Source organism: Nymphaea colorata, chromosome 3 (assembly GCF_008831285.2).
Source record: "Nymphaea colorata isolate Beijing-Zhang1983 chromosome 3, ASM883128v2, whole genome shotgun sequence".
Lineage (NCBI taxonomy): Eukaryota > Viridiplantae > Streptophyta > Magnoliopsida > Nymphaeales > Nymphaeaceae > Nymphaea > Nymphaea colorata.
The window spans coordinates 17,885,664-17,911,126 of record NC_045140.1 but is presented as its reverse complement, the minus strand read 5'-3'; the positions used below and the strand labels follow the sequence as shown (position 1 = coordinate 17,911,126).

Genomic DNA, 25,463 nt, shown 5'->3' with positions numbered 1-25,463 from the left:
TCATAAACAAAGAAGGACACAGAATAAGAAGGCCGCCAAAAGAAAAGAAAGAGCTGCTTTCTTCTTGCCACCCATGTTATTGGCCCCATGAAATATATAACGAAGAGGCAAAAGTTAAAGTTGGCTTTCGAATGTTGATAAACAAAGAGAATCAAGGAATTTCACAAGTTCTGTGGGTCAATAATTCCTGATCAAAGGTGGATGGCAACTGGAGCTGCTTTTTCCTTTATATCTGCATGCATCCAATCATGGGGCCCAACCTCCCCCCTCTTTGAAGTTCAGTCAATTTTACTATCATTGTCATAGTAAAACCCCAATTAATCAAACAAAAGCCTCATCTTTTTCATGTTTCTTGCGTATATGTGCAGTCTCATCTGTGTCTGTGAGCATTATGTGGAGCACAAGGATCCACGTCTATGATTCCAAGACACTGCTTCTATGCAGTCCGCCATAGCTACGAGACAAGCAGTCACAGTCCGACTGTCTTAAGCATCATTTATTGCAGAAGACAAAGAGTTGTTCTTACGCATGTGTTGGTTGCAAAACATATTTAAGGTGCAAAAGTTCCAAGAGTTTTTCTTTTCGTCTCCGTTTTCAAAAAGATATACACCTGTCTCCTCGCCTCACCTCTGTTTGGTGGTAGAAACACTTTGTGGGTGAGTGTTTTATAAATTTGATTTAAAAATTAAGGTAGATTCATAGAACACGTGTTTTAGTGCTACATGAATATGTCTCTAATCTTTGAGACAGATTTATAAAACATTCACATCGTGTTGTTATCAAATAACTACTCAAGTGCCATTAATCAGCCAGACAGACCAACAATTTCTATCATGTTTCAGAATAACTAACTCAATTTTTAGGATTGATTCACGGAACACTTTGAGTGTTCCAATTGCCAAACGGACCCTCAATTGACTGCTAAGAGTTGCGAGAATCAAATGCAAACACATAACATGACAGCCAGGATTTTTGTCTTGGGACCCAGCCAATATATTTTTTAAAAAAATTCTTACAAGGATTTGAACATGTTTTTTAAAAATATGAGGCCGGTCTTACTTGGCTCCATCCGTGAGAGAAAGGTACGTAGATTCCGATGGAGGAGCTGGATTTGACCCAGTCCAGAAGCTGATGTGAGTCAAGATAATGCATGGGCCCAAATGAATCGTCAAACTTTTTCTTCCAAGACTTGGAACATTGAACATTGTTCTTGCGGGGAAACCTGCAATTCCTGATTACAAAAAAAAGGAGGTAGTAAGGGTACAAGGCATTGATTGATATCAATTATGATGTCTTCTCCTCTGTAAACTCACGTCATCCTCTTCTTTAAAGCGCATGACATCATCTCCACGAAATTAAAGTGGGAAAATTTAAATCAGGATAATAAATACCCTTTCTATTCAGAAAAGAAAAAGAACAGTATTTTCTCTGCTGTAATAATCCGAACGTTGTTCCATGATAAATTCATCATCATGGTAAAGAGAACCCGAGCTTCAATCAAGCCATTGTCTGCATAAAAAAAAAAGAAGGAAAAATTGTAAAGAAAATCAGCTGAGACATTGACTGAATAAGAAAAAAGAAGGAAAAATTGTAAAGAAAATCAGTTGAGAATTTAAAATTCAGTAGAGTTGTATTTTGAAAGCGAAATCGGAATCATCCAATGTGCTGAAAAACTGCGTTTAATGAGTCAAAAGTTTTTTATTTGATTTCAGCAAGTGTTAATTTTTTTTTTTAAATTTCTGCGGTGAGAGAATGAAAGGAATGACAATCCCGAAATATCCTAATAAACAATTGGTGGAAGTGAAACACATTCATGTGCAGGACATCTAAAAGATCGATTTGGCGTTTGGAAAGTGGCCCCGTCTTCTCTCTCCCTATCTCTCTGTAGTCGCTTGACTCGCTTCTTCTCTGGCCGAAGGCTTCTTCTGATGTCTCCTCCCACCTAAGACAGAGAGAGAGAGAGAGAGAGAGAGAGAGAGAGAGAGAGACCACAGGCCCATTCTGGTTCATTCGATCGCTGGATATCTTGTCCACAGTGAGGGAGAGGAGGAAGGAAATGGGCAGCGGCAAAAACCGGTGGAGGATATCCTTCCACTTCCGTCAGCAACGCCAGAAAGCACCACCGCTCGAGTTCCTCTGCCCCATCTCCAACGCTCCCATGGCAGACCCCGTCATCGTTCCCTCCGGCCAGACCTTCGAGCGCCGATGCATCGAGGCCCTCCTTGCCTTACCTCCCAACCACCACCAACAACAACTCTTCCCGTCAACAGCCACCACCACCACCTCCACCCCAACTCTAATCCCCAATATCGCCCTCAAGACGGCCATCGCCAACTGGTGCCGCGACTCCGGCTTACCGCTGCCAGACCCGCCGGACCCCGAGACGGCCGCTGCTCTCGCGCACAATTTTGTAGAAACATCCCCAACGACGGAGGACGCTTCCCGCGTCCCGGACCCCTCCGCCGATCTCTGCTCCACCTCAGAAATGGAGTCCCGAATGGACTGCTCCGAGTCGGGGTCGAAATCGTACAGAAGCAGCGGCGATGCCTCTCTCACCGCCTCCGAAAGTGATCTGCACCTCGTCCCCATCGATTCACCGGACTCGATTTCCCGAAGTAATCTGACGCCCGACGACTCCATTGTAGGTCTATCCGACTCGGAACAGATCCTCAACCGAGTCCAGAGCGACCCGGCCGTGGAATTCTCCTACGCAGCAACGGAGGTGAACCGCCGGTTCGATCGATTCGACTCGTCAGACTCGGGCTTCACCTCATCGGCCCGTCCGCTCGAACTGGCCACGAGGCCTGCATGCCTGTCGGAGTCATTCGGCTCGGTTTCAATCTCGTGCGGTACTTCTGGTGAGTCGGATGGGCTGATCGCGAAGATGAGGTCCGGAATCGTCTCAGACCAGGAGGAGGCCGCCGTCGAGCTTCGAAACCTGACACGCGAGGACCGCGACGCGCGTCTGAGGATGTGCACGCGCGAGCTGCTCGCTTGCCTGGCGGCGTTAATGGCGTCGCGGTACGCCGGACTTCAAGTCAACGCCGTGGCCGCCTTCGTCAACCTGTCTCTGGAAAAGGTCAACAAGGTCAAGATCGTACGCTCGGGAACCGTCCCGGCATTGATCGACGTGCTCAAAGGAGGACACGTGGAGGCACAAGAGCACGCCGCCGGAGCCATCTTCAGCCTGGCTCTGGAGGACGAGAACAGGACGGCGCTGGGCGTGCTGGGCGCGGTCCAGCCGCTGCTCCACCTGCTCAGCTCCACCCTGGACGGCCGCGCCAGGCTGGACGCTGCAATGGCGCTTTACCACCTGTCGTTCGCGAGGGGCAACCGCACCAAGCTGATGCGCGCAGGCGCGCTGCCGAAGCTCATGGCGCTCGCTCGCGGCGACGAACCGAGCCTGGCGACTCGAGCCGTGCTCATCCTCTGCAACTTGGCAGCCGGCACGGAAGGCCGGGCCGCAATGCTTGACGCCAACGCGGTCGCAGCGCTCGTAGCCTTAATCGCCGAGAGCTGGCAAGGGACGGGGGACGAGAGGCACTTGGCAGCGATTCGGGAGCACAGCGTCGCGGCGCTCTGCCTGCTGGCGCGAGATACCTGGCGCTTCAAGGGCTTGGCACGGGAGGCCGGCGCGCTGGAGGTGCTGACGGTGGTGGCCGAGCGAGGGAGCGACCGGGCAAGAGAACGGGCGGGGAAGTTGCTGCTGCTGATGAAAGGCGCGGCGGCATCATCGGCTAGCAGAGATGCCGACGCCGCCGAGGATGACGGCTTCGACCTCACGGAGCAAGCTGCTCAAGCTCGTGCGCGCCACAAGCGTCTCATACTTGGGCCCAACTCCACAGAGTTTTGAGCCTTTATTCCTCCATCTTGCTATACATAAAAGCGTGTTCGTTTCTTTTTTTTTTTGTTTAATTCGGCAAATTGGGTACATGCTGTTATATAATATATGGCTGTCTTTATAATTTGCTTTTAGCAAGTTGAGTTGTGCCTTTTCCGCTTTACATTTTTGGGGAATCTAATATTAATGGTCTTTACACGAAAGCAAGCTTTGTGTTCCAAAAAAAAGAGTGCGGTCTGCATTTTCTGACCAACCTTGAAGGTAAGAGTATCATTTCTTCATTCACAGAATCACAATGGCCTTATATTTAATCAGCAAATGCGATTCCCTGGTTGTCTTGTGCACGTCGCCTTGTGTTTTAGACGTGATGTCCTTACCTGTCTTTCTCTTCACTTTTTTGTCACATTGCGAAAGAGTGAATGAATTGAAAAGAAGAGCTTAATTTTGCTCTGTACGCACCAACAAAGATTGAGGCTTGTGATTTCTTTGTTCTTCATTGTCAGCAGTAAGTTAATAGAAATGCATGTATAACGAGCCGAAAGCTCGACTCGGTAAAGCTCATGTCATTTGATTTATAATATTTTTCTTTCTTTTTTGCTTTTCAACAGTAACTTTGCAGTTTAAATTGCTTCAAGAAAATTATTCGCAAAATCATCATAGAATGAAATATTTTCCTCTGCTGACACAAACACCGTTTGCGTTTTTTAGTGGATGACGTCAGTTTGCGGAGATTTGAAACCTGTTAAGGGATGGCTTAGGTTTTGCTAGTCTAGGTACTTGGGTCCGTTTTGAGAAGAGTTGACATAGTTGGTATCAGCAAAAGGTGAAAGATCAGAGAAGAGAGTAATACAATAAGTAATAATGAAGCACATAGAAAAAAAAAATGCACATTCCAATTCATGTTAGCTACAGTAATGAATTTGAGTATCATGGGATCTATCAAGCCCAATGATAGCAGCCTTATCGCTTCATGGAAGGCCATCTTCATCAATCCATGGAAAGCAATGCAGATTGCTGGATTATCAATCAGTGCAAACAGAAACGACCTCACTCCCTTGTAGGTGCATATTCTCAACTGAAATCTTTCTCAGGGTTGGCAACTAAGAACCAAAGCGTTTTCCTTCTGTAGGTATGCCATGCCCTGTGGCCATTTTCAGACATTACCTTCTTTGACAGTTCTCCAGCACTTAGCCCCCCGTCACTCGTCCTGCACAAGAAAAGCAAACACCGAGGGAACTCAGCGCCTACTAAGAAAGGGTTCAGTTCTTTCACATGTTGCCTTCTGCAACAGGGAATTCGGCTTAGATATCATAACTATTTCCATTGCACAAAACTTCACACTCTCCAAACGATTATCCTGAACCATCTCATCCACAATATCCATCCTTTAGCTCGAGGGTTCACTTCCTCGACCACTCCGTGATCCTCATCCCTTTCTTCCTGAACTCCCTACAAAGAATTGGTTACCATCCCTCGGCCCTTGAACTCCTCTAAAGGCATCACTTTGTGGAATGATCTGATTGGGAGCTTCACCATCTTGACTTCTCTCCACCTGTCAGCAGAGAATTGATGGGCCGGTGAAGTTCGGTTGTCAGTTCAATTTCGTAGGTGCTAATCTTCTGAATTGTAAACTTGACACTGTAGCTGACAGGTGTAAGGTTTCTGAATTGTTCACATTGACCCTCTGTAACAAGGATGAGTTTGTAGGTTTCAAATGAAGTGGAGTTTCAACTGCAAGCCTAGAGTTTCTCGTTCCTTCATGAGCGTTTCCGAAAGGATTGACACCCACTAAAGAACCAAACCAGCCGCCACACTCGAGAAAACATCTTGATTCCGCAGCTCCACAAGGAGGTCCGGAAACTGAATCCAGACAAGAACCCTATGGGAATTGACAAGCCTTAATGGTATTCCTGGCTTCCATCTGTTGGCTATTAGGGTTCTTCCCATTACTTCAGGGGTTCTCCAAACCACGGACTGCGACGCCCCTTCGACAGGGTTACGATTAAGAAATAAACCAATCTAGCAACCGTAAACAGCAGAGAAAACATCGATGACTATAAAGAACGAAGTTGTAGATCATGCTTGAACAGCCATAACCTCTGGTGAAACATGCAACTTTCGTCCATTGTAATGTCACCAGCGTCATCTTCAAGCTCGATACCAGAATATGAATTCGGTGCTTTTCACCATCCAGTGAAACCATGATCCCTAATTCCACCACTGAATCTTCCACAGGACGACAGGTGACATCCCCAATAGACCCACCCATGATACTGCATTCTCCCAAACCTTTGGTTAAATCTGACATGCCGCATGCAGAGGCAAATTCATGGGGACTTTGAGCCTTTGAGGAATGGTGACGAAAACAAGGTAGGTTACGACAAGAAGGCAAAATAGGTACAGTGAAAAAGGAAAAGTGCTACTACAGCCAGATAAGAAACAAAAGACCTTCTGGCTGATAACATGCGAGGAGGCGTGAACGGGTTTCACATAAGCAAGAAGCATCACAAAGTACTCAATGCAGGCACCGCCACCGACACTCTTAATAGAAGCCACAGCAGCTGAATTGAAAGGAAGAGAAAGAGAAAGAGAAAGAGAGAGATGGGAGCCACCAGAAACAGAACCAACAGAATTTGAAGTAACAGATCAGAAGCAGCAATGTGTGAACCGCCATGCTTTTATTACATATTTGAGCCCCGATCTAAACCATCAAAGTTCTTAAATATAACACTAAGGACCCAGGAAACACCCATCAAGAACATATAGTAGATGAATCGAATGAGCAGCTAGCAGAACCAAAAATGACTTCGGAAAAGAATGGAGAGGCAACAATGGCAGGGTATATGTCACTCTATCACAGGCTTACGCCACCACTGATGGCCATTAGGTGGAGAGAAGAAGGCAATCCATACAGAAACAGATCTACTAACTAAATCTTCCTTTGAAAAAGTTAGTACCATCGCAAGCCAGCGTCCATATCTCCTGTTTTCGTCATGCCCATAGCATGTTCATGAATTGAATTCATCGCATCTTCTTCGGATTTCTCCCTGCCTCCCAACCTTTACTTCCACCATGCTCAGTTTATCAATTGCTTTAACAAAGGCATCGAAGAACGCGGTTTGATTTGAAGCGAATAAACGCACGAATCCTCTGGTTCGAGGGTCCGAGTAGAGCGCCTGATCAGAAGCCAGCAAGCCGAGGCCCTTAGGAAGGTTTTGGTAGAACTCATTGTCGAACTTGTTGGGGGTCATTATATCGTTAAACGCAGATATAGTAGGATTCTTGATGTAATTTGCGCATGCCTTCTGTAGTCCTTGGGCATACTGTGGGTTCATTGAGGGATCAACAGTTGAGCCATGGCTGAAGTTGTACAACCTCTTAACAAATTCTTTGCAATGGGAAAAGCCAATGGTGTGGGCACCAACAAGCGCTGTCATTTCTCCAATGGAAAATCCCTTCGACGAAAAGAGAGACGCCAGCTCTGTAACCGGCATTGTTGGAAGAGGCAGATTGCCAGGTACCCGAGAAGCTTGAGAAATAAGGCCATCCTTCCTGCCTAGCTTTACCGTGTAGTAAGGCCCTCCAACCTGCAACACGAGTACCATGAGGAAGAGAAGGACAACAAGCGGAAAACCTTTCCAGTAGGAATAAAAAAGGATCACCTGACATTTACAATTTCAAAGAACAGATAAGAACGCAAATTTTAAATTTGAGATGCTGTTTAGGAACTAGACACGAGGCAGAGATGCAGAAAATGGGGAATTGATGTTGGAATTCCCGAAAATTCAATTCCTCGGGCTTCCAGCATTAGAGGATGCAGTAAGGATGAGAAGGAGAAAATATTTGCCACTATCTCCCCGTTTCAGTTATACTCGTGAGAATATAGTCGACATCTTCATCCTCCAATTTTTCACCTCCATTTTCAACTTCAACCCCCCCGTTTCAGTTGTGCTCGTCAGAATATAGTCGACACCTTCATCCTCCCATTTTTCACCTCCTTTTGATATTCAACCCCATCAATGCCTAATCTCGAGCTCCCGAGTAAAACCCAACAGGAAAATATTTGTATGGTTGTGTACAATGTGATATTGCATGAAAACAAGAACTTTTCTTTTTTCAAAAATCAAACGGCAGAGCAATGGAAAAAGATTCGAGCATTCCTTTTATTTTCCAGCTGACAGAATTCGCGATCCTTTGAAGCCCGTCGCGTAGAATACTTGACATACAATTTCAACTCCCTCATTTCAAAAATTGAGAGCTCAAACCAGAAAGCGGTTTCTCGAAACTACGGTCCAACAAACCAGCATATCAAATCACAATTATCTGCATTATCTAACAGTTCTTTTTCATTTAGGAATAGGACTTCCGATAAAGTTGCAGAATGGTCACCTAAAGTGCCACGCACGAAGAAGAACAAAAGCCTCATTTTCATAAACATCAAACTTTGACGAAGTTGAAAAGCAAAACGTGGGTTCCTCATGTTCCCCCATCTCAAAACGAACCTTTTTTTTTTTATCTAAACACGATTAAAGATCTACATGCATCCTCGTTTTCTCTTTTGCTTGTTCTGAAGTGAAGTTGAGCATATGCCAATAAAAAAATCTCATAATTATCATACTCTAAGAATCAACAGTAGAAAATCTAAAATGTGGAAAATTTGTCCCACTTGCAACAGATGGTAGCCTACCAACCGTCAGATTCCATATCTGGTTATGGTAACAAGAGTATCTTTCCTTCCTCTGTTCGTGATCTGTAACCTGGGGCAAGATAGAGGCTTGCGGATTATGCCAACAGGCAGAAAAATTGGGGAACTGAGGAAAGACATAATGCATCTAACTATTCCGAAAATGCATGGGCTGCTATTTAACCAAGTGCTCGCGACGAGGGAAAAGGGAATAGTCTAGCTCATGATCTCACTCAGCTACTGCTATGGTACTAGGGAATCCGTTTCATTACTAGTCTGACGAGATCGCGGGTGGCAATGGTGAGAATGTCAGCGCAAGAGACGACGCCGGGGCAGGTAAGCTCCAGCTCCATCTTGGACCGGACGATGGCGTCGAAGCCATCTCCTATCTTCATTCCTAGGATTCCTAATTATCGAAAAACACTTGAAATTATAAGGAACCATAGTGCTGTCAATAGGTGCATCAAAAGATTTGTAAAACGCCTTCTCTTGTTTTCTCATATGTACAGCATGGTTTATTAACTGAATTCAAAGAGGTGGGAACTTTATGAACATATCAAACAATGGACAGGTCACTCTTTTGGAAAAGGGCTGGTTGAACAGCGTATATATGGAAGTAAGTTTTCCATTCACCCTATGAAGCACTTGGGCCGTCAGAACTCAATGCACATTGAAGACTGTGAATTGCACTTGTAAATTCATGAAGCTGTTAGGGTACTTTGGGTCTGGTCTCCTCCATGTGCAGGACCTATACTTCATGGTAGATGTCAACCACCCTATTTATTGTTAAATGTAGAAACACAGTCCTTCACCTCGAGACTATAGTATAACTGGTTGGGTTGGCGGCACAAAAATGATGTGTTACAAGTTCGATTCCCATAGTTGTTATACTCGTTGGCTATATGTGTTGAAGTATGATACCAAGTTGATGGTACATTATGTCCATCCAGACCCGGCACAGTCCCGAGGGCAAGGAAAAGGGTGCCCTTCTGGGTGGCTCTCGCACTCATTCAGAAAAGGTACAAACCCTTGCATCCATTTTCTGAGTAAAGGCAACAAGAAAAGCAGAGAAGAAAGACACGGTATAGGGCCCCTTTAGAGAGAGATGCCTCTTAACCTGAGAAAGAAAGTCACGGAGTGAAAAAGGTTTAATTTTTAATTGGGTTGTATGTGTTCTTGGTTTACCAAAAAAAAAAAAAAAAAGAACTAACGAGTGCTTTTGTTTTTAAAATTGTCATTTCTTTTCATTAGATTATATTCTTCCATTTTTACTTTCTTATTTATTTGTTATTTCTCTCCCATAGTGTTTTTGAGTTTGAATTGAAGAGTAAAAATTTTGTGTGCTCTCGTGTGATCATTCATTATTTTGTATGGAGCAGATTTTGTGAGGCTGTTTTCTATAGTTTTTACTTCTTTATTTTTAAAAAGAGTTTTACATAAGTTAAAAATTGGATGCCTCTCTGTCGCTCGTTTGGTTCTTTATGTTTATCGAGCTTTTTTTTCTCTTGTGCATGCAAATTTTGTGGAATTGAATGGTTGATAAGGGTTTACGTATATATATATATATATATATATATATATATATATGAGGCAGAAAAGTGTTCTTTTATAGGGTTTTTAGTCATTGTCGTCATCAGCAAAATGTCAAATGCAAGGCACAAGTATATAATCTTTTGTCATTGTCGTCATCAGCAAAATGTCAACATTCGATTTCTGTGGGTTGTCCCAGTAATTTACTTGCTGGCAAACTGCGATGATGCATATAAAATAGAAGAAAAAAACTTCAGAGGTTTGATGTCGGAGAACACATTGGTTTACAGAAAAGATGAAAAAGAAAAGAAACTGAAAGCGTCAAGAGAATACAGTCAGTCAGCTTCTTAAAAGTCTGTGGACCTTGTTTTAGTGGCAACCGTGGCTTTATCATACGATAAGAAAGAAACATTTCTTTGAAGTTCAATTGGGCTGTGGAGATTGTTTGCTGGAGATCTTTTTTAAACCAAATTGAGGCATTCTTAACAGTTACCGATCCTTCGTGAGTACAATAGAGAGGGATCCTGAGGAGGAGAGTTTTGCAATGTAAGTTGGGATCTCCAAGACTCTTGCACAAGTCTTTAAGCAAAGTGAATAAGATCATCTTCTCGCCTGTTTTTTTTTTCTTTTCCTGCTTCCGTGCGTTACTGCATTTCTGATCCAAAACGTAAACTTCTTATCTGCTAACAAAATATGTCCTACGATTAATACAGGTCAAGGTTTGTCGACGTTTCTGACAAACGTTTTGTCCTTCTGATGCTTGGCCCTTCTGTCTGGCATGATGGGGACAAAAGCATGGGGAAGTTTCTGGCAGCCCTTGACCTTTTAAACAAACTCGAGCGATGCTCAGCAAGCATCGTTTCCTCCTTTTTCGAGATCACTGCCCAAAAGATTCCCCAACCTTGGGATAGAAAACGATAGACCCATTAGATAGTTTCCTATTTGTTTTCTGTAAATGATCATTCATATATTGTTGTCGAGTTAGCTGACTTCGTTATACTGGGCAGCTTAGCTATAAGCCAATGATTGCTTACCAGAAAACAAGGCAACTCTTTAGAAGAGTTTTACACAAAAAAGCAGTTTCTCTTAGTAAACATTAAAAAAAAAGTTCATATCAACCATTAAAATTGTTTGGTGCTCATAAAAGAAGCGTTCAAGATCATGAAACAACGAAAGAGGTTAAAGAACTTCCACAAAAATAAGTTATATGACAGGTCAAAAACAAAGCTACTGCTGCCATTGCTTCTTTCTTCTTTCCAACATTGATAAGCCTTTGAAAGAGAAGAAGGCCCATCAACTGTAGTACTCCTCCTTAATTTTTAAAAACACTGTGCATTTGGCCGGCGCACAGTACGTCGCTTCTGTGATTCACCGACAAATTAATTTGGTACAGTCGGAGAAGATGAGATATGAACAACTACTCTGTCACATCCACCTTGTAAGTGTACAGTGAACAAGTAAATAAGTTAAGACCAACCCTAAGGCGGCTTTCGATGACCAGATAAAATATTTAGGGTGTATTGGACCAGTGAAATCACACCCACCCCCACATCCCCAAATCAAAACGTAAAGTTTAAGCTGAGAGTTTTCACTTTCTTGCATATGAAAAAGCAAAATTTTCAGGGAAAAGGGTCAGTAAAAGAAAATTATCATGTAATTTAATCATATGCTAACATACCCAATGATATATCTAGTCGGGTCAAAACTCGATTTCAAAAAATCCAATCCTAATATGAATTCAAAGCCAGATCCGATTAGACCTGTTCCGAGATGGTTGACATCCCTTGGTAAGACCACATTGTAAAAAGTCCTTTTAGTTTCAACACAATAAAGGATCTAATATGTTATATGCACGATTAATGAGAGTGTAAACCCATTTAGCTTAAAAGAAAGGGAAAAAGAAAACGATAATCAAAGAACATCAGGGCTCGGTTGATATAACTAGAATAATGTAATTTTAGAATCAAAATGCTCATTTAAAAAAAAAATGGATATATTAAACGAAAGGGGTATTTTGTTTCAGGAATTAGGAAAGTGAACCTAGAATTTTGATTTTATCTAGTTTGAGGAAGAATTACGGTTCTAAAAGTTTCATTTTTGAATCAAAATTCCAAACCATTAATCGCCTCTTAAGTGTTGTAATTCTTGTTCTTTATAGTTGAATACCGATGTGCAAGTTGAAACATTATAGGAAAAGTCTCTTGAATGTACCAAATGCGTGTCTGGTATATCTGTTAGGCAGTATGAAGAAATACTCTTGTTTTGTTCACTAATGAAGTATTGTATGCTCTAAACTCACAAAAAATGAAACGGGTTTGTGGAATACTTGTTACAATGTGTTATGAATTTGTCTCATTTTTTGGGGTAGGATCATGGGACAGTAACAAATATTACTGTTACTAAACACACCCCTCTTGGTTGTTGGGTAAACTTGAGAAAGTATGAATGAGAGCCCCAAAGCACCCATGCTGCATATGCATTATGTTATTCGATCCATACGTGCAGCATGAAATTCATTTTAACCAGTAAAAACGATCATCCCGCTGTGCGAGTTCTTCATTTGATTTTCAGCACACTTTTCATCAATACATCAGCAGTTGAGGCAATATTTAAGAATGAGTGAAAATTCATGTTGTAGAGCTATTCAGTCAGAGAGTGAACACATCTCATTTACTAACTTTGGGTGACAACTTGAGATTGAAAAAACATAAAGAAATAGTTTTAGTGCTGCGCCCCATAGGCTTCTGAACTCATTCCAAAATCAAACACTATTTTGTCACCTACGATAGCTTTATTTATTCAGTAAGCTCAACTTCTGAATACCATCAAGTTCATATGAGAAATTTCTTGATACTAAGCTTCAACTAGAGAATCTTAAAGTTTTTAGATGCACTGCTTATCCATTAGTAAGTCTTCAAAATAAATCAAAACTTGCTCCAAAGTCTCATGAGTGTGTTTTTCTTGAATTCCCAAAATGTTTTAAAGGCTACATGTGTTACAATCCCTTGAACGAGCATGTCACTATTTCAAGACATGTTATATTTGGTGAAAATACCTTTTTATACTCTAGAACACTACCACCCAATACTGCTCAAGAGACCATCAGTTGGTTAGCAAACGATCCCTCCCAACCCACCACCGTTTTAGTCTCCTCTCCCTCTTGCATAAGAATTCCCATGGCTGTCAGTCCCATGAGCAATCATGACAACCGTTTTTGTTTCTTGAGAAATATCAAGAGGAGGTGAAAGAATTTGCCAACGATTTTCTTGAGAAATGAGTATGTCAAAAATTTCAGGAAAACCTGGTAGTCTTGAATGTAGTTACCGTAGTGATGAAGACCTTATATTTAGTGGATAGTCCATTAAAAGTACATAAAACCAAATCAGTGTCAGAGACCTTATGATTAACAGCAACTAAAAAGTCATAAGAATTTGACATGATTTAAATAATCAGCCATCATCATATCTCCTTTCTTTACGTTTTATAAATTTCTTTAACTGAATGATTTGCAATTTAGATTGAAAAACATTATTGTTGTTCTAGAACACACCAAGTCTCATGTGCAGTTGAATATGAAATTAATTGTGGCAGAATATGTTCGAATACTGTAACCTTAGTCCAGCTTAAAGCTAACTGATCTGTTTGTTTCCATACTTCAAAATAGAGATTTACTATTGTTTGATATGCGTCAAGATACTAGGAGCAATAGTAAGGGTGCTGTTGACATACCTAAGTGGCCCTTGACTCTTCCTAACATTGGTAATTTGAGAACGCTATAACAAATAATTTGTTTGATCTAACTTACATTGGTAATTTGAGAACGCTATAACAAATAATTTGTTTGATCTAACTTGATGGATACTAACCTGAAAAACCCATTCCAAGTGGAGGAGAGCTAAGACTAACTGTTGTTGAATATGAGGAGTTTGGTGTTGCCATTGAACAAGGAATGGAGAATGAAATAACTGAACACTGTTTGTTGCTGTTGAGCAATCGTTCCAAAAAAAAGAAAAAAATCGATCGCTCCTTGTTGGGAGGTCCAAAAAAAAATATGAAAATGCGTTCTGGAAATTCTTGGATGTCCTAGATTCTAGTGCTCAACAGCCCAAACCACCGGGAAAACAACGCCGGTGGATAAGATCACCATGTTCTGTAGTTGGCTCCTTTGTTCTTCAGTGAGAGAAAGAAGAGGAAGCAAAAATTTAACGTGGTTAGACTTATAGTTTTGATCATCATCCACGGGGTCGATCTTTCTGATCCGTTTTTATCTCCTTCTCAACAGAAGCATCTCTAAAAGATCGAAAATAGTGATTGGCGTTTGGAAAGTGGCCCCGTCTCCTCTCTCTCTCTCTCTCTCTCTCTCTCTCTCTCTGTGGTCGCTTTTCTCTGGTGGAAGACTTCTCCTGATGTTTCCTCCCGCCTAAGAGAGAGAGAGAGAGAGAGAGACCACAGGGCCGTTCTCGTTCTATCGATCGCTGGAGATCTTGTCCACAGTGAGGGAGAGGAGGAGGGAAATGGGCAGCGGAAAAAACCGGTGGAGGATATCCTTCCACTTCCGTCAGCAACGCCAGAAAGCGCCACCGCTCGAGTTCCTGTGCCCCATCTCCAACGCTCCCATGGCAGACCCCGTCATCGTTCCCTCCGGCCAGACCTTCGAGCGCCGATGCATCGAGGCCCTCCTTGCCTTACCTCCCAACCACCACCAACAACAACTCTTCCCGTCAACAGCCACCACCACCACCTCCACCCCAACTCTAATCCCCAATATCGCCCTCAAGACGGCCATCGCCAACTGGTGCCGCGACTCCGGCTTACCGCTGCCAGACCCGCCGGACCCCGAGACGGCCGCTGCTCTCGCGCACAAGTTCGTAGAAACGTCCCCAACGACGGAGGACGCTTCCCGCGTCGCGGACCCCTCCGCCGATCTCTGTTCCACCTCAGAAATGGAGTGCCGAATGGACTGCTCCGACTCGGGGTCGAAATCGTACAGGAGCATCGACGGTGCCTCTCTCACCGCCTCCGAAAGTGACCTGCAACTCGTTCCCATCGATTCACCGGACTCGATTTCCCGAAGTAATCTGACGCCCGACGACTCCATTTTAGGTCTATCCGGCTCGGAACAGATCCTCAGCCGAGTCCAGAGCGACCCGGCCGTGGAATTCTCCTACGCAGCAACGGAGGTGAACCGCCGGTTCGATCGATTCGACTCGTCAGACTCGGGCTTCACCTCATCGGCCCGTCCGCTCGAACTGGCCACGAGGCCTGCATGCCTGTCGGAGTCATTCGGCTCTGTTTCAATCTCGTGCGGTACTTCTGGCGAGTCGGATGAGCTGATCGCGAAGATGAGGTCCGGAATCGTCTCAGACCAGGAGGAGGCCGCCGTCGAGCTTCGAAACCTGACACGCGAGGACCGGGACGCGCGTCTGAGAATGTGCACGCGCGAGCTGCTCGCTTGCCTGGCGGCGTTAATGGCGTCGCGGTACGCCGGACTTCAAGTCAACGCCGTGGCCGCCTTCGTCAACCTGTCTCTGGAGAAGGTCAACAAGGTCAAGATCGTACGCTCGGGAACCGTCCCGCCATTGATCGACGTGCTCAAAGGAGGACACGTGGAAGCACAGGGGCACGCCGTCGGAGCCATCTTCAGCCTGGCTCTGGAGGACGAGAACAGGACGGCGCTGGGCGTGCTGGGCGCGGTCCAGCCGCTGCTCCACCTGCTCAGCTCCACCCTGGACGGCCGCGCCAGGCTGGACGCTGCAATGGCGCTGTACCACCTGTCGTTCGCGAGGGGCAACCGCGCCAAGCTGATGCGCGCAGGCGCGCTGCCGAAGCTCATGGCGCTCGCTCGCGGCGACGAACCGAGCCTGGCGACTCGAGCCGTGCTCATCCTCTGCAACTTGGCAGCCGGCACGGAAGGCCGGGCCGCAATGCTTGACGCCAACGCAGTCGCAGCGCTCGTAGCCTTAATCGCCGAGAGCTGGCAAGGGACGGAGGACGAGAGGCACTTGGCAGCGATTCGGGAGCACAGCGTCGCGGCGCTCTGCCTGCTGGCGCGAGATACCTGGCGCTTCAAGGGCTTGGCACGGGAGGCCGGCGCGCTGGAGGTGCTGACGGTGGTGGCCGAGCGAGGGAGCGACCGGGCAAGAGAACGGGCGGGGAAGTTGCTGCTGCTGATGAAAGGCGCGGCGGCATCATCGGCTAGCAGAGATGCCGACGCCGCCGAGGATGACGGCTTCGACCTCACGGAGCAAGCTGCTCAAGCTCGTGCGCGCCACAAGCGTCTCATACTCGGGCCCAACTCCACGGAGTTTTGAGCTTTTTTTGACTTCCGACTTTCTTCCTCTCTCTTGCTATACATAAAAGGGTGTTCGTTTCTTCTTCTTTTTTGTTTGTTTAATTTGGCAAATTGGGTACATGCTGTTATAATATATGGCTGTCTTTATAATTTGCTTTTTAACAAGTTGAGATGTGCCTTTTCCGCTTTACAATTTTGGGGATCTAATCTTTAATGGCCCAAAAAGAATAGAGCGGTTTGCATTTTCTGACCAACCTTGGAGGTACGAGTATCATTTCTTCATTCACAAAATGGCGTTATGTTCAATCAGCAACTGTGGTTCCCTGGTTTTCTTGTGCACGTCGCCTTGTGTTTTAGACGTGATGTCCTTACCTGTCTTTCTCTTCACTTGGGTATTTAAGAAAGGAGAGGAACTCTGCTCCTACAGGACTTTTGGTTCGAGGTGTAAAAGTGAGTCTTGTGCGACATTCATCAGCATGACAGAGCTCTTTTTTGTCACATTGCGAAAGAGTGAATGAATTGAAAAGAAGAGCTTAATTTTGCTCTGTACGCACCAACAAAGATTGAGGCTTGTGATTTCTTTTTTCTTCATTGTCAGCAGTGAGTTAATAGAAATGCATGTATAAAGAGCCGAAAGCTCGACTCAGTAAAGCTCATATCATTTGATTTACAATATTTTTCTTTCTTTTTTGCTTTTCAACAGTAACTTTGCAGTAAATTGCTTCAAGAAAATTATTCACAAAATCATCATAGCATCAAAGTTTTTCTTCTGCTGACACAAACACCGTTTGCGTTTTTTAGTGGCTAATGTCAGTTTACGGAAATTTGAAACCTGTTGAACAGGCACCATGAAACGAATCAGAAAGATCCAAACAACAAAATTGCTTGCCAAAGACATAAAAAGTTTAGTTGAATAGGTAGCATACGCATTTTGTGATCAGAGTACACAAAAAAAAAGGAGTATAAAGCCCCACAGGGATGCCGAAGAAGTCATCCCTTCAACGAAAACAATATGAAAACCCCTAACTGATTAGAGAAAGCAAAACATACGCACCCAAGAACTCGATTCAATAGATAAAAATGAAGAACAATCCTACAAAAGTCAATCCATCTCGAAAGGATCACAAGTTGCTCACTTCGTAGTTGTCTTTCAATCAAATCTAGTCCAGGATCTCCCAGTTTGATGCAATATTAAACAACATCTTTCACAGACGACCTCACTCCCTTGTAGGTGCATGTTCTCAACTGAAATCTTTCTCAGGGTTGGCAACTAAGAACCAAAGCATCTTCCTTCCGTAGGTAGGCCATGCCCTGTGGCCATTTTCAGACATTACCTTCTTTGACAGCACTCCCCCGCCCCACTTAGCCCCCCGCCACTCATCCTGCACAAGAAAAGCAAACCCCGATGGAACTCAGGGCCTACTAAGAAAGGGTTCAGTTCTTTCACATGTTGTCTCCTCCAACAGGGAATTCGGCTTAGATATCATAACTATTTCCATTGCACAAAACATCACACTCTCCAAACGATTATCCTGAACCATCTCATCTACAATATCCTTCCTTTAGCTTGAGGGTTCACTTCCTCGGCCACTCCGTGATCCTCATCCCTTTCTTCCTGAACTCCCGACACAAAGAATTGGTTACCATCCCTGGGCCCTTGAAGTCCTCTAAAGGCATCAGTTTGTGGAATGATCTGAATTGGGAGCTTCACCATCTTGACTTCTCTCCACCTGCCAGCAGAGGCATTGCGCTCTCAAATTGATGGGCTGGTGAAAGTCTGGTTACCAGTTTGATTCCATAGGTGCTAATTTTCTAAATTACAAACAGTAAATGTGTGACATTTTAGTTGACCGGTATTAAGTTCTTTACTCAAGTTCCGAAGCAGCACTAGAATCTACTTGCACAATTCCCTTGATAGAAAATTGTGCATCATTCACGTTAACCCTCTCTAACAAGGATGAGTTTGTAACATCCATGACTATAAAGAACGAAGTTGTAGATCATATTTGAACAGCCATAACCTCTGGTGAAACATGCAACTTTCGTCCATTGTAATGTCACCAGCATCATCTTGTAGCTCGATACCAGAATATGAATTCGGCGCTTCTCACCATCCAGTGAAGCCATGATCCCTAAGTCCTCCACTGAATCTCCCAGAGGACGACAGGTGACTTCCCCAATAGACCCACCCATGATACTGCATTCTCCCAAACCTTTGGTTAAATCTGACATCCCCCATCCAGAGGCAAGATCTCGAGAAGATCCTCATTGAAGCTTCCCAACACAGTCCATACCCTTGCAGACTTCATACTGCGACAGACTTGAAGTGAGTTACTACTGCCTGTGCAGTAACAGTCATTCCATGAACTTGATGAAGCTCCCCACTAAACTCAAGCTTAAAGTAGAAGCAACAAAGTTGGGTTACTGTATTAATTATGTTGATGGCCCTGGTTCAAGCATAAGCTTCAAGCAAATCATGGGGTCCATTCTCATTGCAGTCCCTTGTACTGCAAAAGTCCCGCCAACTTTACCTGGCTAAAAATGGTAGACATTAATCGAACCTTAATCTCAAATTCTTCTACATTGTCATAAATATCATTTTCTGATTTTTTTTATTAGCAATGTTTTTCGAGCTCTTAGTCTAGAAGTTTGCTTTTCTTAAAAATCATCAGAGTTTAAAAACATATGAGTTTCCAACTATTTTTCTCTAAAGACTGACAAAAATTTGAAACAGCTATTAGAATGTCAGAACCTGAATAAATGGTTTTGCATGTAAAAGTTACTCCACATGGTGGATTTGTTTTCCTGCAAAATTATACTCAACCAGTTAAGTTGGCTGCGGCAGATCCACAGCTCAGGAAAAAAGACGAGGATCTTGGTAGGTGAATAATTCAATTTCCAGCCCATTCTGAATACAAACAAAAACCATGGTTTCACGGGGAACTCCTTCGCTGACTTATAGTTTCTCTGTCTCGAAGAGAAGAGGTACCGCGAAACAGGTCGACTGCCGCAAATTCATGGGGAGTTTGAGCCTTTGAGGAATGGTGACGAAAAAAAGTGGGTTACGACAAGAAGGCAAAACAGGTACAGTGAAAAAGGAAAAGTGCTACTACAGCGAGATAAGAAACAAAAGACCTTGTGGCTGATAACATGCGAGATAAGAAACAAAAGACCTTCTGGCTGATAACATGCGAGGAGACGTGAACGGGTTTCACATAAGCAAGAAGCATCACAAAGTACTCACTGCAGCACCGCCACCGACACTCTTAATAGAAGCCACAGCAGCTGAATTGAAAGGGAGAGAGAGAGAGGGAAGCCACCAGAAACAGAACCAACAGAATTTGAAGTAACAGATCAGAAGCAGCAATGTGTGAATCGCCATGCTTTTATTACATATTTGAGCCCCGATCTACACCATCAAAGTTCTTAAATATAACACTAAGGACCCAGAAAACACCCATCAAGAACATACAGTAGATGAATCGAATGAGCAGCTAACAGAACCCAAAATGACTTCAGAAAAGAATGGAGAGGCAACAATGCACTCTATCACAGGCTTAAGCCACCACTGATGGCCATTAGATGGAGAGAAGAAGGCAATCCATACAGAAACAGATCTACTAACTAAGTCTTCCTTTGAAAAAGTTAGTACCATCGCAAGCCAGCGTCCATATCTCCTGTTTTCGTCATGCCCATAGCATGTTCATGAATTGAATTCATCGCATCTTCTTCGGATTTCTCCCTGCCTCCCAACCTTTACCTCCACCATGCTCAGTTTATCAATTGCTTTAACAAAGGCATCGAAGAACGCGGTTTGATTTGAAGCGAATAAACGCACGAAGCCTCTGGTTCGAGGGTCCGAGTAGAGCGCCTGATCAGAAGCCAGCAAGCCGAGGCCCTTAGGAAGGTTTTGGTAGAACTCATTGTCGAACTTGTTGGGGGTCATTATATCGTTAAACGCAGATATAGTAGGATTCTTGATGTAATTTGCGCATGCCTTCTGTAGTCCTTGGGCATACTGTGGGTTCATTGAGGGATCAACAGTTGAGCCATGGCTGAAGTTGTACAACCTCTTGGCAAATTCTTTGCAATGGGAAAAGCCAATGGTGTGGGCACCAACAAGCGCTGTCATTTCTCCAATGGAAAATCCCTTCGACGAAAAGAGAGACGCCAGCTCTGTAACCGGCATTGTTGGAAGAGGCAGATTGCCAGGTACCCGAGAAGCTTGAGAAATAAGGCCATCCTTCCTGCCTAGCTTTACCGTGTAGTAAGGCCCTCCAACCTGCAACACGAGTACCATGAGGAAGAGAATGACAACAAGCGGAAAACCTTTCCAGTAGGAATTAAAAAGGATCACCTGACATTTACAATTTCAAAGAACAGATAATAACACAATTTTTAAATTTGAGATGCCGTTTAGGAACTAGACATGAGGCAGAGATGCAGAAAATGGGGAATTAGATGTTGGAATTCCCGAAAATTCAATTCCTCGGGCTTCCAGCATTAGAGGATGCAGTAAGGATGAGGAGAAAATATAAGCCACTATCTCCCCGTTTCAGTTATACTCGTCAGAATATAGTCGACACCTTCATCCTCCCATTTTTCACCTCCATTTTCATCTTCAAACCACCGCCCCCACCCCCCCGGTTTCAGTTATACTCGTGAGAAGTCGACACCTTCATCCTCCCATTTTTCACCTCCATTTTCATCTTCAACCCCATCAATGCCTAATCTCGAGCTCCTGAGTAAAACCTAACAGGAAAATATTTGTATGGTTGTGTACAATGTGATCTTGCATGAAAACAAGAACTTTTCTTTTTTCAAAAATCAAACGGCAGAGCAATGGAAAAAGATTCGACCATTCCTTTTATTTTCCACTGACAGAATTCGCTATCCTTTGAAGCCCGTCGCGTAGAATACTTGACATACAATTTCAACTCCCTCATTTCAAAAATTGAGAGCTCACACCAGAAAGCGGTTTCTCGAAACTACGGTCCAACAAACCAGCATATCAAATCACAAGTATCTGCATTATCTAACAGTTCTTTTTCATTTAGGAAAAGGACTTCCGATAAAGTTGCAGGATGGTCACCTAAAGTGCCACGCACGAAGAAGAACAAAAGCCTCATTTTCATAAACATCAAACTTTGACGAAGTTGAAAAGCAAAACGTGGGTTCCTCATGTTCCCCCATCTCAAAACGAACCTTTTTTTTTTTAATCTAAACACGATTAAAGATCTACATGCATCCTCGTTTTCTCTTTTGCTTGTTCTGAAGTGAAGTTGAGCAGATGCCAATAAAAAAATCTCATAATTATCATACTCTAAGAATCAACAGTAGAAAATCTAAAATGTGGAAAATTTGTCCCACTTACAACAGATGGTAGCCTACCAACCGTCAGATTCCGTATCTGGTTATGGTAACAAGAGTATCTTTTCTTCCTCTGTTGTGATCTGTAACCTGGGGCTAGATAGAGGCTTGCAGATTCTGCCAACAGGCAGAAAAATGGGGGAACTGAAGAAAGACATCATGCATCTAACTATTCCGAAAATGCATGGGCTGCTATTTAACCAAGTGCTCGCAACGAGGGAAAAGAGAATAGTCTAGCTCATGATCTCACTCAGCTACTGCTATGGTACTAGGGAATCCGTTTCATTACCAATCTGACAAGATCGCGGGTGGCAATGGTGAGAATATCAGCGCAAGAGACGACGCCGGGGCAAGTAAGCTCCAGCTCCATCTTGGACCGGACGATGGCGTCGAAGCCATCTCCGGGGAGAGAGAGGTTGATGTCCGCGTCGCGCTCGGCCTTGTTGAAAGGGGTGGATGTGATGAGGATGGACGCGTCGCAGCCCTGGACGAAGCAATCGTGGAAGAAGAGGCGAAGGGTGCCTCCGGCGGTGGTGGGATTGGTGATCTGCTTCTGAATGACAACATTCCGGATGATCTCCTCTACGCGTGGGCAGCTCTTCTGGTAGTAGTTGCTTGTGAGCATGCCGTCAGCAGAGAGGGAGGAGAGTGAGAGGAGGAAGAGCAGGAGGAGGGAGGGCACATCCATGGCCTCTTTTTTCTTTTTCTTCTTCTTCTTCTCTTCTTGAGAGGGAAGAGAGCCAACTTTTTCCCTCTCTTTTTGGGTTCTCAGTTGTAGTCCTGCTAGCCTACTGCCAGTGGAGCCTCTCTCTCTCTCCCCTTCGTACAAGAGACGCGAATGTAGTAGAAACACAATGCAGTAGAAAGAGAAACTGCAGTACTACTAGAAGAGAGAGAATGAGAGAGAGAGACCTCTATAAAAAATGGTCGAGAGAGAAACACAGTTGGGAGGGAAGAAAGAAAGTACTCTCTCTTAGATAGATGTGAAACTGGTAAAAATAGAGAAAAGGAACCTTAGAGAGAGACGAGTCAGACGACACTATCTTCAGAAGGACGTGTAAGAAAATGGTGAAAGAGAGCGAGGAAACAGAGCAGGGAGGAAGACAGAAAGGCCCAATGGGGTTTCTAGAGAGAGAAAGGAAAAAGAAAAGGTGAGAGGATCGTAGGATTTGGTCCGTGAAACGCTCCAGGTCGACTGCTACCAAGCTGAGAGTGTTTTCTTCTCGAGTACTTTCCCCATCCCAATTGTGGTGGGGCACATGGCTTGTGCCCTTGCCATCCTACAGCCCTCGCTTGTTCTCATCTTTGCCTTTGTCTCTGTCTTAAAACCCTCTTTCATTCAAATCTTTATTTAAATCTTATTTTCGATTCTTCATTTGGCTTGCGCTAAGATTGCTCACGATGCTGCCAACTGAGGCCAGGGTCCCGCGCGTGCCCTCCTTTTCCCCATGTTCTGTAATTAATGGATTGCTGGAACTCATCAATGGCTGCCTCCCCTGGCCCACTAGTCTCATCTTCACACCATCAACACTTTGTTTAATCTTTAGATTTAGGGTTTAAGAGTGCCCATCTCATCATCGAGGGGGGTTTAGGCCCTGGTTCTACGCAAGTCCACTATTTCACAAATCATTCATCTGATAATATTGAAAAGTGTGTTTAACGTCATATTATGAAGCTCTCACTTGTCTCTGTTAAAGATTTTTTAGTTTAGTTTGCATCGCTTTCAACCAACAATATCTGATGTCTAAGCAGCAATATTCACAGTTTCTGACTTGATAGCAAAAATACATGCACGAAATGTTCAATTCTTAAGACTTTATTCTTTTGAAACTTGGAGGCACAAGTTTGCTCAGCCAAGCAGATTCCACTTAATGGTCGCTCCAATTACCTTTCTTAAGCCAAAAAGTTTAAAAACAGAACCTAAAAGTTCCACCAACGATGGGCCCATTATTGTTTCTATGAAAATTTCAAAAGAGATGCATGGAGGTTTTTCTTAAAGTTTCTAAGGAGATGGTTTTTATTTCAAAAACTTCAGCAGGACAACATATGATATGAGGCCGGAGAAAGCGGGTCTCCTTTGCTTACGACGTTTCCTGCCGAGGGCTTCACAGCCATTAGATGCCAAAGAGGAAGCAGTAAAAAATTTGGGACTGGTTCGAACTACATTGGTGTAAGATTCCGAGATGAAAGTGAAGCCCTTGAATTCGCTTCCTATACTTTGTCTATATGTTATTCATTAATGGCTTCATGGTTGGATCTTGTCACACACTTCCACAAGTTTCCTAATGTTCATTTTCTGCTTCTGTTTTTTTCCTTGATAATGAAACGGAGAAATTCAATCCCAAACCCTCATGGGCAGCCATTAAATCTCGTAACTCTAACTTGGTCTTACAGAAGAAGAAATGCCCAAAAATTTGAATCGTGACCGCTCAATATCCCCTTCTTACCGCACCAATCCTTTGGCCTTCCTGCCAATTTCTCTCATTCTTCCAATGAACAAAAAGTTAAAAAAAAAAAAAAAAAAGGTACAAAAACTCCATTGCTACAGAAATGGCAACGATGGCAGGGCACGGTCATTAATTAAACTGTTGCAGCTTGGACGATTTACAGAAAACCAAAAGAAAAAACAGAAACAAAAACTTGAAGCAGGTAAGCTTTCTCAGATATGAACTCATCTTACCAATGAAGAAAGAGAGAGAGAGGTGTAGATAACGCGGAGTTGCAGAGCAGCTGGAGTTAAACGCGTCCAAAATTCACGGTGGCATCATGTGTCGACAGTGTACTTTGGTTTCCAGCCACGCTGAGAAACAAACTTCGAAGCATATAACTGTTCAGATTCTCTTCAGTGATCAGTGACGCATGACAGATTGAATTGTAAAAGAAAATGCATTTCTTTTCTGCTTCTGTTGTCTGCTAGAGAGATCCGACGGTCTACACTGAACTGCGCAACACCGGGGGACCGATAATCACATGCTCACGGTGGGATCTGTGATTCGTTTACCAACTGTTGATCGGTTCGCGTGCTCATGGTGGGATCTTTTAAGTTTGGTATTAATTTCTTATTGTCTAAGTTAAATTAAGTTCCTCAGAAGAATCCTATGATTGCATGATTGGCAAGAGAAAGCACTAAAAATGATGAATCGTAAATTCTTCCCGTAACGTGTGAATCTTTCAAACAAAATATTCAAGTCCTCTGATAAAATCAGTAGACTCGTTTCTCTTGAAATTTGAAAGCTTACGATCCTAATAAACTTTATATCGAAGATACCAACATGCAAATTGCAACACGACTTCATTGATATTTATGGCATGGAAAAGCAACACATTAAAATTTAAAATAAACAGTCTTTTTTTATTCTTTGGGTGTATCAGAAAATGTTTAATTGGAGTTCCAAATCCGAACGTGAACAGAAGACAGGAAAATGTAAAAGCATATTAGAACACAATTAAATCAGCAAAATTTCCTTTGCAAACAGAAACAACGCCCGATTTTCAATATGCTGTCACGCTTTAAATTAAACAGCATTTCCAAATAACTAATAACATAAATTCCAATATTTTGTCCGATGTACATGGCCTCAAACATTTCATGGCAACTTTGTTTCAATGGCTTTTCTTGGTTGCCTTCCTTGCCTTGAATCATGCGTCGTTTCCTCTGCATCATTTGGTTGCTTCATGGGTTTTGATTAATGGCTTGTCTTGTTCATCTAACTACCATCCAAATTTATGTCATCCACCCACTGAGA

The 25,463-nt window shown here is 43.6% G+C and overlaps 3 protein-coding genes across 4 annotated transcripts; 2 read left to right on the top strand and 1 right to left on the bottom strand.

The window, feature by feature from the left end:
* Nucleotides 1-1,523: 1,523 nt before the first annotated feature.
* On the top strand, nt 1,524-3,975 carry LOC116251500 (U-box domain-containing protein 38-like). Its single transcript, XM_031625814.2, has one exon. The coding sequence runs from the start codon at nt 2,057-2,059 to the stop codon at nt 3,851-3,853; it is 1,797 nt and encodes a 598-aa protein (XP_031481674.1). The 5' UTR covers nt 1,524-2,056; the 3' UTR covers nt 3,854-3,975.
* Nucleotides 3,976-4,703: 728 nt separating this feature from the next.
* On the bottom strand, nt 4,704-22,998 carry LOC116251645 (peroxidase 31). Of its 2 annotated transcripts, none has more exons than XM_050076782.1 (2): nt 22,007-22,998; nt 4,704-7,428 (listed from the first exon to the last, which is right to left on the bottom strand). In XM_050076782.1, the coding sequence occupies exons 1-2, from the start codon at nt 22,403-22,405 to the stop codon at nt 6,850-6,852; spliced, it is 978 nt and encodes a 325-aa protein (XP_049932739.1). In that variant the 5' UTR covers nt 22,406-22,998; the 3' UTR covers nt 4,704-6,849. The 2 variants fall into 2 exon arrangements, with proteins under 2 accessions (XP_049932739.1, XP_031481886.1); XM_031626026.2 differs by lacking the exon at nt 4,704-7,428 and adding an exon at nt 19,717-20,629 and having other exon boundaries at nt 22,007-22,975.
* LOC116251674 (U-box domain-containing protein 38-like) lies at nt 14,352-16,497 on the top strand. The gene has a single exon (XM_031626066.2). It carries the CDS (start codon nt 14,570-14,572, stop codon nt 16,364-16,366), a length of 1,797 nt encoding a protein of 598 aa, XP_031481926.1. The 5' UTR covers nt 14,352-14,569; the 3' UTR covers nt 16,367-16,497.
* Nucleotides 22,999-25,463: the final 2,465 nt, after the last annotated feature.

Coding starts and splice junctions, on each gene's coding strand:
- LOC116251645 (XM_050076782.1), bottom strand. CDS start 22,405: ATGGATGTGCCCTCCCTCCTCCTGCTCTTCCTCCTCTCACTCTCCTCC. Junction 7,429..22,006: donor CCCGCGATCTTGTCAGATTG/GTAATGAAACGG, acceptor CTCGTGTTGCAG/GTTGGAGGGCCTTACTACAC.
- LOC116251674 (XM_031626066.2), top strand. CDS start 14,570: ATGGGCAGCGGAAAAAACCGGTGGAGGATATCCTTCCACTTCCGTCAG.
- LOC116251500 (XM_031625814.2), top strand. CDS start 2,057: ATGGGCAGCGGCAAAAACCGGTGGAGGATATCCTTCCACTTCCGTCAG.